The sequence below is a fragment of the Lycium ferocissimum genome, chromosome 8, assembly GCF_029784015.1.
Source record: "Lycium ferocissimum isolate CSIRO_LF1 chromosome 8, AGI_CSIRO_Lferr_CH_V1, whole genome shotgun sequence".
In the NCBI taxonomy this organism is placed as follows: domain Eukaryota; kingdom Viridiplantae; phylum Streptophyta; class Magnoliopsida; order Solanales; family Solanaceae; genus Lycium; species Lycium ferocissimum.
In genome coordinates this window covers 4,897,363-4,909,900 of record NC_081349.1, presented here as the reverse complement: position 1 = coordinate 4,909,900, position 12,538 = coordinate 4,897,363, and the positions used below count along the sequence as shown (strand labels likewise).

Genomic DNA, 12,538 nt, shown 5'->3' with positions numbered 1-12,538 from the left:
TGAGTCCCCCATTAGTGGTGTTTGAGGTACCTAAAGATATTTTTTTTAACAAAAAATTGGTCATGAGAGTACATACCAATCTATAACAAAATGAAACAAGTTTGCGACGATTGTTCCAATGATTATTGACTTGTTGCAACAAGTGGACTACTTGTTGCAACAGGTAATAAAATTGTTGCAACAAGCCACTAATCTGTTGGAGTCAGCTTCAGTTTTTTTGGGGTAATATTTCAGACTGTTGAAGATGTCCAAGAGATTATCGAGTTGTTGCAACAAGTGTATTACTTGTTGCAACAAGTAGTACACTTGTTGCAGCAAGTCAATAATTTGTTGGAAGCAGCTTCAGTTTTTTGGGTTCTGTTTCAGACAAAAATTGAAGCTGACTCCAACAGATAGTTGAGTTGTTGCATGCAACTAGTGGAATACCTGTTGCAACAACTCACTCAGTTGTTGCAAGTTATTTATTTAACAATTACAACAATTTCATAATCTGTTGTAGAAGTTGCAACAACCACATTATATGTTGCAACAACCACATTATATGTTGCAACAACTACAACAGTTACTGTAAGTTGTTGGAAAATCAGTAAATTTATACCCAAGTGAAAAATTAAAATAAAACAGCATTGTTGTACTTACCAAATGAGCGGAAAACACTTATGAAGTAATTACCAGTGCTACACCAACAAAATCCAGTCAGAAGAACAATGGAATGAGTTATGAAGTAATTCCCAGTGCTACACGAATAAAATCCAGTCAAAAATTTGCAAAATCTGGTGGTCTTGTTTTTTTCTTTCTTGAGCAACAATGGCAGACGAAGAAGACGAAGAAGTGGTGGAAACGGCGCAGTAAACAAAAAATTTGGCGCGTTTTTTTGGGTCTGTAGGGTTTATATGGATTGGGTCAAAGTGTTAAAAATAAAACTTGGAGGCAAAGTGTAAGAAAACAAAGCTTGGGATCAAAGTGTTAAAAATATAACTTTGATGCAAGTCAAAACTCCCTAATCACTAATCCAAAGTTTATCACCCCTACTCAATTAAAAAAACTAGAGTTACCCCAACTCAATTTTAAAACCTATTTATCACCTTTAATTAAAAGCCCCACGTTTCTTCTAGTATGAGCATTTATTTTAATTGGAAATGGACACTACAATTTATAACTTACCTACTTAGTATCCATTTTTTAAAAGTAAATTAATATTCACTCAATTCCTTTTTAACTTCTTCCTTATATTAAACTAGTAGGGATAGGCCGGGCTTTGCCCGGGCCCAACATGGACAAAGTTGCATTGTTTTATTATATATTGCAGATAAATCTATCATAATAATATGTAAAACGACCAAAAGTCTAGATTTATTAAAGAATTAAATGAAGATTTCTACAATCTGAAAATTGCAGTTAGAATCACATATGAAAATTACCCATAAGGATTAAGACACAGCTTTATACAATTACAGAGAGCATACGGACACCAACTAACATTTGGTGGAGGGACACAGAGCAGCTATGGCAATGTCATACTCTGGCAAATCTGCTATATAAGAATGCAGTATAAACCAGTAGTGTCAATAAATCCTTTTTCATGGCTCATTCTTTAGCCAATTTTTGCAAGTTAATACATCATCAACGATCTACATAGAAAGATAGCGGGAGATTACACAAACGAACAAAAATACAAATTATCCTTGGAGCAGGCAGAACACTGAATTTTTAAGGCCAAGAACTCAGCTTTATTGATTGTTGCAGCAACCGTTAGCTATGTTGGATACTACAAAACCAGCAGAACTATATGTGGAGCTGGCAAAACAGAAGCATAGAAGAAATCGGCAATCTCCTTTATCAGTTTAGTAGAATACAATATCTCATTCGAAACAAAACCAAATTAAAGAAAAGGGGGAAAAATGATAACTGAACAGGATAGTAACACGTACCTCAAATAATTGATGAAAAAGAGAATATACCAACCAATATGGAAGAGAGAAAACCAAGAGATTGAAGATTAAACAAGAGCACGTCAAACACCTAAGATTTTAAATGAGGTACCTGTTGCGAATCCTGAAGTATTGTGTCTTGGTTATCTTCTTGGATAAGATGAAACAATTTGAAAGGAGCACTCCATCTGCTGTGGTATCATAAATTGAGAAAAGAGCTTGTTTAACAAACATAGTTTAGTTTTGGGAAAAGAATTCATGTTCCTCTTAGAAATTTATTACGAAGATGAAACAGAACAGTAAAATTTCAGTGCCATAAAACCTTCCATAAATTGAGAAAAGAGATTGTTTAACAAATATAGGTTAGTTTTGGGAAAAAGTTATTTTGAAACAAGTACCTGCTTAGAATTCAGATTCCTCTTAGAAATCTATTACGCAGATGAAAACAGAACAGTAAAACTTTGATGCCATAAAACCCTCCTCCTCTGTCCGGGCTTGGGACCGGCTGTGCTACAGTATAAGTCAAACACAGGCGGAGTTAAAAAAATTCTTTTGGTGCCTAGTCAGCACCGTTAATTAATTTGGGAATTTTAGGAATCTTAATATTTGGTCAAATCGTTTGTATTATTTGTTTCTGCTGAATATCTTAGATGTTTGTAGTGTAAGCAGCTAATAACGATAGCTTGTTCTACGCTGTATTGTCAAGGGAACTGTAATTCAACCTATGGATAGATTCAATGCTCAATCTTTCGGAATTCTGCAAGGAAAAAGATAAATTACTTTTTTAATACTTAAATATGCATATTTTGGCTAAAGAGGAAGAAAATGTTGCAGCTAAGGTAAGCAGTTTACTATACATATTCTGATATATTGACACTTGGTATAAAAATGAGATATCTACCCAGTTCATGAAAACGGATATGGAGTTTATTTAGTGCAGAGTATCATATTACAAGCTTGACTCGCGTAAAAATAAATTGAAGACGCGCAGAATAGCAAAATCAGAAAGCAGTCAGCAATTAAACATATCATTAAAGAGCTGGAAAGTTAAAAGATGTCATTGCCATAGCGAGAATTAAAAAAACTAACGCAGGCAGCTCAGAGTTTTTCAAGCTTATGACCAATTGTGTCGAGCTTTAAAAAATGACTTCATATTAGCTTGCTGCTCTGCAGTACAATAATTTTGTAAATCAAAAGAGATTGTCACTGATTATATTTCCCTTCAGTAGATGTAGGTAGGAAAATTGTATGGCGAATAGTATAAATAAAGTTTGTGCATTATTTTTTCAACTGTATGACTAAGATTTAAAAGTTAAAAGTTCTAGAAATTTCTCTAAATAATAGCATATAGAACTTACTTGGAGAAAACACCTGTAGAGCGTATAGAGATAGGCAAACGCAGCATCTCAGAAGAAAGAGGCCAAAGTAGAGGGCTGAAGCAGCGACAGTTTCAGCAGAAAGTAATCAAGGCAAGAAATTCAGAGAATTAGCAAAGAAGATAAGACCAGAAGAAAACAGATAAATGAGTAGTTCAATCACTATTGGTAACCAAAAAAGATGTACGAGACACAAATGAAGTTCTATTTGCTTTCCATTATGCAACAGAGAGCTTCTTGAATCACGTTACATCGAAAAATATCACAGGTTTGCCTTTTGAATGATTTCATCATAAACTATATTATAGGTGGAACAATCATCATCGCTAATCGGCGTAGGTGGTCGAATCAACAATTTGACACAATTCGAACTTTTTGCTCTTGATAAGGCAACGTAAAGTTGCCCGTGTGAAAAGACAGGCTCGCGCAAATAAATTCCCACAAAATCTAATGTCTGACCCTGCGCTTTATTTATAGTCATAGCAAAGCACAATCTTATTGGAAATTGCGTCCGCTTAAATGGAACTGGTAATTTTTCATCATGTGATGATAATAATGGTATTCTTGGGATAAATACATGCATATTTTTGAAATTACCAGCTGTAATTTTAGCACTTATAACATGTGTTTTAAATTCACAACAACTTAATTGTGTGCCATTACATAAACCTTCAAACGGATTTAAGTTTCGTAATAACATAATTGGACAGTTGTCTTTCAAAGATAATATGTAAGGAGGCAAACCTGCAGGATTTAAAGTATGTAGTAGATCTTCAAATTGCGTTTGATTGTCAGATTCAATGGTCTCATCAATGCCAACAAATGTTCTTGCCTTTCCTGGAAATAGATCAATAAGCATGTTGTTGATTTCATCGATGAAATTGTTTTTTGTTGTCAAAATTACACGGGAGTATGTACAAGAAGGACTATAGGCAGATGAATTCAAATATGGGTATGTCAATCTGAATAGTTTATCCAAAGATTCTTTTTCAGTTGTGAATGGAACAATAAATGAATGTGGAATTTCAATCTTATTTGTTGACGTAACGCGTTCTTGACCATTTCCAATTCGTAACAAATAATCACAAAATGCCGGATCCGGTTTTGCCCTCATATTTTCGGATAAATGTACGTTTTCTAGTTGAGTCCAGATGGTAGAATATAACAAACTTTCTTTTACAAAATCTTCTCTTTTTCCATTTCTCACGACGGGCAGAGTCTGCCTGAAGTCACCTCCAAAAACAACAACTTTTCCACCAAATAATATATCTGTATCCATAAGATCTTTAAGCAGCAAATCTAAAAGTTCCACCATTCTTTTATTTTCCATAGATGCTTCATCCCATAGAATCAACTTTGCATCACGGATTAAACTTGCAAGTGCGCTTTGTTTGCTAATACTGCAAGCGACGTTCTCATCAATATTAATGGGAATTTTAAAGCGTGAATGCGCAGTACGCCCACCGAGGAGAATAGAAGCAGCAACAGCAGAAGTAGCAGTTGCCAAAGCGATATATCCCATAGAACGTACAGTTGCTAGTAAAGCCCGGTATAAAAATGTTTTCCCAGTTCCTCCTGGACCGTCGACAAAAAAAGCACCCATTTTATTCGAAAATACTCTCTTAACAATCAGATCATATGCTGTCAGTTGATTTTTGTTTAATTTCTTATGCAATAATGCGTCCTCTTCACTAACAGTAATACTTCTTTCAAAGTGAATCTTTTTGCCTCTTTGGCTGCCGCAGAAGGCCTAATAGTTTCCGCGATAAGCTCGTATTCATTTACAGTATGACCCATAGAGTGCAAAATATCGTTAATGTGATTCAGAACTTGATATCGAATTTCAGTAACCTTTTATAATCTTCAGACATTAACTCTTCAAATTGCTCCCATAGATCTCTGGGATTGGTAGGGTTGCAGTACACCAGTAGTGTAGCAAATAAACGCCTTAGACTATATGGCATCTGATAACTGGCTGCTTCAGACATGCATTCCATCAAACTGTCATCACAATGTAGTAATCCTCGTTTTTCAACAGATTCTCTAAATGTACTACATGGTTCTCCATTTACCATCAAAAGATCTGCATATGATGTCGGTCCGCGCACGTGTGTTAGTAATAATCGAAGATAATATCGTTCACCTTCTGTTGGATGACATGTTACGATGCAACCAACAGCAGAACGACATTGCCGACGTGCCCAAAATTTTTCACCAGAGGACCAGACGAAGTGTTCAGGAAATTCTCTGTACAATAGATTTAGCTCCATAGCATGATGATCAGTTCTGTTCATATAGAAGAACTCTGTTAGCATGGTTTTCCTAATCATGGGATTGTTTACTATTGCATTTACATCCATGTTCTTCTTGAAAGAAACAAATTGTTGCCCCTCAAGATGCAGCTGAAGACGGTAAACGCTCGGAGACATTTCACTAATAGGAAATTGAAAGATACGCCATGCAGCCTGAGGAGGTGATACCCATCTAGCAGATCGATATTCTTTTACCTCATCTATTTCTACATTTGTATCATTGTTCTGTACAGAAAATGCAATCCTGTCATGTCCTTGGCAAATGTATTCATAAAGGTACTTTACGACTTTGATGTCCAAACAAACTTCAACATTCATGTGACAATTGAATTTGCCAAGTAAATACGGATTATATGGAACAACCCAAGAGTTATCTAAATAATGCTTTCTTACTTTCACGACTTCCCCAGTGTTGCGTCGCCTATAAATTGGATATGAATCATTACCTTTTGATCTTTGATCGGCAAACATTTTTGGATATTTGAACTTGCAGTAACCCTTTTTCCTCATACAAGTATTTGTTGGATTTAAACTACTACAAGGACCGTGCATCATATGCTTCACTACAAGCTTATGCAAATCTGGGTCCGTATTACAATCCGGCAGTTCTGCTCTAATTAGTTCGTCATATGCCTCTGGTGTCAACAGTTTATGGTCATTACATGATATAATAAGAAAATGAGCATGAGGTAAACCTCATTTCTGGAACTCCACAGTGTACATAAAAGCAACAACTTTTTCGAAGATATTTCGTTTCAGTATATCTGTCTTAAGCTCTTCTATTTTGGCTCTAAATACTCTACTAATCAAGTCAAGTCTATTTTGTGCCTCATCACTTGGTGGCAGATGTTCCTCTATCTCTGGCCAAGATGGATTACATGTCATCGTTATAAATAAGTCGGGTTTTCCAAAACATTGTACTAACGCAATAGCATCCATATACCGTTGACGCATATCCCTAGGACCTCCTATAAAGGAATCAGGCAGAAACGTTTGTTTCCCAATGTTAGAAGCATCTCGTTCACCAAGTCTCAAAATGTCAATGAGTCCCTGCAATACATCCATTCTGAACAAATTTTGATTGAAGAAAACAAAATCTAGTCTTTGAGTCTCCAATTTTATATATTCATCTACTGAGTACTGTTGAAATATTCTCCCTGTATGTAGAAGTTCATCTTCAACGTCGTTTCTCATCTAAAATTTGTAACAACAGTATTCCCGAACTGAAACTGTATCTCGCTTTTGTTTTCCTTTTTGTAGAACTTGATCTTCCATAGCAAGGTATCCATCAACAGACGTAAAAAAATTTATATTTGGTATCTGTTCAGAGTCAGACAAACCATGTCTTCTACGAATATTTTCAGCACTACGGAACTTTTTAATACCGCAGTGCCACCCACTTTGTCCATATGGAAACAATAGAGGATATTGTAAAGGATCATAGCATCCGAAATAGTTGACTCTTTGTGTTCTGTTGTTGTGAGTATAAATCTGAATATGTGGTATATGAATAGCACCACCATCATTCTCGTCAACCCATATCGCTGCAACCTCAGCAGTACTTGGTAAATTGAATACTCGTTGATCAAATCCAGAATCACATTTCAGTGCGATGTGATGGTTCTGTAAGTTTGGAAGCTCAGATAAAGTTCATAAAAATATCGAATATGGATTAACTCTAAGTATATCCATCAATTCCCTTACTATTAATTCATCTATTTTATCAGAGCAAGCCATTCTATTTGCAACCTCATTGTCGTTATCATAAAAGTGCAGCTGCAAGTTTCTAGGTCTTCTCTCTGCAGGATATAAATCATCTATGAAGAGATACATTTGTCCTTGAACTCTGAACGTGTATATTCCATGGTTTCGTTGGGCTAGATCTTTATCATAGCTGACACCAAGTGAAGTAAAAGCGAAGAGATTGTTATACGTTCTAATGTACGTCTGAAAGTGCTGGGATTTTTCAGAAGTTCCGACATATAAATTTCTCAGTGCAGGTGGCATTCGATGAGAAGTTAACTTAATTGTACCGCTGCCACAACAAAATCCTGCTGGTTCGTACTCAAATTTTTTCGCTAAACAAAATTCACAATTTGGAACTTTTTTTAACGGAACATAATCAGACTGTAGTCGAATAATATTAGTCATATTTCTCTTATTCTTTACTTGACCTGCACATGTCAAACAACCTTAAAAGACAAAAAGTGGAAGAAACACGGAACAACTTAAGCAAAGTTTTATGTTCATACTTACTGGCAATTGAAACTTTTTCAGCAGTTGGAGCATGCGCCGCATTTGAGGTGCCTGATGTCGAACCTGATTCAACACAATTATCGAGTAAATCTATGCACATAGTAAACACAGAAACAAACGATCAATACAGATTGAGAAGCTTACCGTTTTCAAAAGATCGAAAAGGATGAGCTACTTCTTTGCCCTTTTGAAGTACAGTTGGTGCTGTAACGACGTCGCACTCGGCGACTACTACCAGAAAAGTATTTGTAAGCAAGGAATAGCAACACATATATAAGGGAAAAAACAATTAATGAATTTGATGTCCTAACCTGTTTTTGAAATAGAAGAAGAGCATCCAACATCAAGATTATCCTGGCCAACATATATTGGTTCCACAGGATTGACAGAGTTTGTATTTGGAAGAAGACTTGTAGTTGTTGCTTCTCTTTTTTTGAGGCGCCGCTGCAGTAGAAGTGCATTTTTTTAAGCTGTGGGCATATCGCGATACATTTCACGTTGTTTGGCATTCTTATCATAAACCTCTGTCGTTATGCGAGGATGCTTGCTTGTTTGCCGAGGATCCATTTATAAAGAAACTCAATTTTTAGAAGTGTCAATACTTCAATCACTTCAGCAACCTACAGTGCAGTAAGTATTTTTTCAGCCGGCAGAAACAAAGGCGAAAGACATCGTAAAGAAACATTCAGTACACGCCAAAACATAAGGAGTATCAATAAGTTGGTAATTATTATGCCTTTAAATGTGTGGTAATGGTAAATATAATTATAATGCCAACGCATGCTAAGATTCTATGTTGGAGAAAGTTTAAGAAAGTTAAAAAAAGTCAGCCTGTTGACATAAACAATGATGTCCCTGATAACGTATTCATGCTTAACACTGGTGCAGTATTTGCAGTCATGATCTTACAACTCAAGAGCGTAGACAGAGACAGAAACAACACATAAATATCCAGTACAGCCGAATCCCAGTAAGAAGGATGCTACAAAACGCTTTTCGTCGGTTTGTCATGACTTGAAATGTCCTTGGAAAGCAGTGCAGTAGCTGCAGGTACTAATCTTTGATATTAATATTACAAGTACCAAATATAAAAGTTAACACAATCATTCTGTGACAGCTAAGCTTATTTTTTGTACCTTGTGCAATACCATTTGAGAAAACATATTTGATATGTATTCATCGAACTCCAAAGTAAACTAACTTCTGAAAAGTCAAGAACATGCTGCTAGAGATGGAAAGAGATCAGTCTTAGAAACTTTGCTCAAGGAACTGTTAAAATTAGGGAGCCTGAGGAGAAGCAGGTATTACAATTGAAATCTTCAATTCACAAAGGAAAATGTAAGAATAAAATCTTACGCGCAATACCTCAGCTATGAGCTTTTAAAATAACAGAACTGTGGCTGCTATAATAAACTGTAAATAAGAGGCACCTGTACTGGAAAACAGCCGCTTCTATTTACTAAAGTAGGCATCACATCTGCGAAAGCTGAAACTGGCATTAACTTTTCAGTTTCCTTCAACCTATTTCTTCGCAAGTCTCTCATTACCAACTAAATTCAGAAGCCAATAAAGCTATGCTATTTGTATAGTCAAGATTGATCAAGTTGTCAGCATTTACAAAGCGTATTGATCAGAAGTGAAATAAAAATATTGACATACAAAGTGATCATTTAGTAAAACTAAATTAGTAAAAAGATGGAGTAAGCAGGCAACCATGAAATCTAACTATTTGAAGGTATATTGGTTGAGTTTCCCTAGTGACCAGGTAAGGAGAAAGGTGAAAATAAGTAGTTTTCACACTGTAAAACCTCACAACCCCCCTTTATATATGCTTTCCTACTGATATGACACATTAAGTGAGTATCCTAGGTTATAAAACTGTTCAGAAACTACTTCTATCATCCAAGTTTTATTGTTTAATCTTTATTTCCATTAGTGTATGCAAGAGTGTAAATCGATATATCTATTCTTATCTTATTCTGCCTCTATAATTTTCTAAAGGGGAAAAAAGCAACAGAAAGTTTTTGTGCGTCTCTATACAATTTTAGGTGCTAGAAATAAGAAAACACACGTTCACCATACATATTCTGATATTTTTACACTTGATATGAAAATGAGGTATCCACCCAATTCGTGAAAACGCATGTGGAGTTTATTTAGTTCCGAATATCATATTACAAGCTTGACTCAGGTAAAAATAAATTGAAGACGTGCAGAATAGCAAAAACAGGAAGCAGTCAGCAATAACATATATAACTAAAGAACTGGAAAGTTAAAAGACGTCGTTGCCATAGCGAGAAGGTAAAAAAACTAACGCAGGCAGCTCGGAGCTTTTCAAGCCTAAGGATATAAATTATTTCGAGAATTTTTAGCCTATAATTTGATATGATGAACCAAGAAAAGAGAAAAGAGAAAGGGAGTAGAACAAAAGGCGTCGAAGGAAGTAGATGGAGAAAGGGGAAGAACCAGACGAAGAAGCAAAGGAAAACAATATTATTAAGTTGTTTCACACATATTATCGAACACCACCGGTGCATCAGTACGGAAATCATGTAGCTAGTCACATATATGTAGAACTGTGCATTCAAGTGGCACTAAAAAATTTCATATGGGAGCATAAACGCAGGACTTTCTCCTTTAATATGGTGCAACTGGCTGATGAAAATGCAGATAATTCCACATGACTGACATATGACATGCGACAAATAAGAGACTTTGCTCACAGAACCCGGCTTCTAAAAACTGAGCTACTGAATAACAAAGCAAATACCTCGCAGAGAAAAAATGCTTTTAGAATCAAAGTTAATGATAAATATCACATATTTGCAGGCATATGAAGGGAAAAACATAAACAAAAGCGAAAACTGGAAGCGGAGAAGAGCAAATATTACCCTAGCAGAGGATTGACGAAGCTAGTAGGCTTCAAATCTAAGGTAGAGACCGATGAAGTGATAACAACTATGATTCCGAAAGACCACCGGAGAATAACTATGACAGAAAATCCACCAAGAAGAGGGAACGAGAAGAACGAAACAGAGGAGGTTTTGAGAGAATAGACATTGAGCCCGTTTGGATTGGCTTATAAGCTGTTTTGAGCTTCTTTTTTTTTTGAGTGTTTGGCTGGCCAGCTTAAAGTCATTTTGTGCTTAAAATAAGTTCAAAAAAATAATTGGATCCATTTAACTTAATTTATCTAAAACAGCTTTAACAAAAATTTGAAAATAGCTTATAAAAAAAAAAAAAAAAATAAGTTATTATCCACTTATTTTTTTTTAGAAATTTATAATTTCTGAAAAAATTTTAAAAATTTATAAACGAATCCAAACGGGCTCATTAGCTATTGTCGGAAGCGGCATTAAGAAAGCCCAAGCGGTCACTGTCGAGCTGTGAGGAGGAGAAATGCACGTGCTAAGCTGCGAGCGTGCGGATAACACATTGTTGAATGACGCTGATATTTAGATCAGCAGAAGGACACATTAGTAAATTCAGTGGCTCACCCTAAGCAGCTGTCGTTAGTGGCTTATATATAGGTAGTAATATATAAAAATAAGTTTTTGTTTTACTTGTAAAGTTTTAGCAAATCAAAAGAATTTTAATTTTTCAATATTATTCTTATCGTAAGTAACTACGTAAAGTAATAATAGTGAAGCTTAGATTTACCAAGTATAATTAATAAGTTTAATTTAGTAAAATAAACCTCTCATAAAAACCTTTTTAAAAAGGAAAAAAAAAAAAAAAGGAGGGTTTGGAAGTAGCAAAAACCAGTATGCATAACGCTTTCCCTTTTCAATCCTTATGGTGAATAACCCTTAGCGAAGCCCGTCCAACGGTTTAACTTTGGAACCGGACCGATAGTAGGTTAGAGAGCAAGTACTTTTCCGTTAAAAAGCCGGAACCGTTTAACGGTTCCGGTTTCCGGTTTGAAACCTCACCCGGAACCGATCGATTAAAAACCTTCAAAACCCCTTTTTTTTTTATTTTTTGTATTATATATATATATTATAGTATTTATTAGTATATTGTAGGTATATTTACATATGTTATACAAGTTTATAAGTAAAGTTTAAATATTTTGACTTATATAATACTTATAACTTATATATATATATATATATCAAAGACTATAATACGACTTATAATATACGTGTATATATATATATATTAAGTTATATGCTTAAGTTAACACTATATACTATATATACTTATTATAATACTTAATATATATATATATATCAATATATATATATATATATATATATTAATATATATATATATATATATATATATATACATACTTTAAGTATACTATATATACTTATTATAACTTATATATTATAACTTATGTTATTTATAGCTTAATTGTTTTCTAAGTTTATAAATTCGTATATACGTATACATATATATATATATATATATATATATATATATATATATATAAGAATATACTTATATATATATATCAATATATGTATCGGTATACTTAGGTTATATAACTTAATATATATAAATATGTTTAAGTTATATATAACTTATATATATGTATAATATATATATATTATATATATATATATATATATATATATATATATATATATATATATATATATATAACTAAAATAACTAATATATATATATAACTAAAATATATAAAAATATACTATAT

At 34.1% G+C, this 12,538-nt stretch overlaps 1 protein-coding gene across 19 annotated transcripts; it reads right to left on the bottom strand.

The window, feature by feature from the left end:
- Positions 1-1,335: 1,335 nt before the first annotated feature.
- On the bottom strand, positions 1,336-10,945 carry LOC132067143 (uncharacterized). Of its 19 annotated transcripts, none has more exons than XR_009417072.1 (8): positions 10,767-10,945; positions 8,187-8,495; positions 8,020-8,103; positions 7,876-7,938; positions 3,290-3,364; positions 2,330-2,436; positions 2,044-2,122; positions 1,336-1,797 (listed from the first exon to the last, which is right to left on the bottom strand). XR_009417072.1 is itself a non-coding variant. In XM_059460289.1 (8 exons), exons 4-8 carry the CDS (start codon positions 7,915-7,917, stop codon positions 1,731-1,733), a joined length of 360 nt encoding a protein of 119 aa, XP_059316272.1. In that variant the 5' UTR covers positions 7,918-7,938; positions 8,020-8,103; positions 8,187-8,495; positions 10,767-10,945; the 3' UTR covers positions 1,336-1,730. The 19 variants fall into 19 exon arrangements, 4 of the variants coding, with proteins under 4 accessions (XP_059316272.1, XP_059316270.1, XP_059316269.1 ...); XM_059460289.1 differs by lacking the exon at positions 2,330-2,436 and adding an exon at positions 4,052-4,144 and having other exon boundaries at positions 7,872-7,938; XR_009417065.1 differs by adding an exon at positions 4,052-4,144 and having other exon boundaries at positions 1,336-2,688.
- Between the last annotated feature and the right edge of the window lie 1,593 nt (positions 10,946-12,538).

Coding starts and splice junctions, on each gene's coding strand:
- LOC132067143 (XM_059460287.1), bottom strand. CDS start 6,174: ATGATGCACGGTCCTTGTAGTAGTTTAAATCCAACAAATACTTGTATG.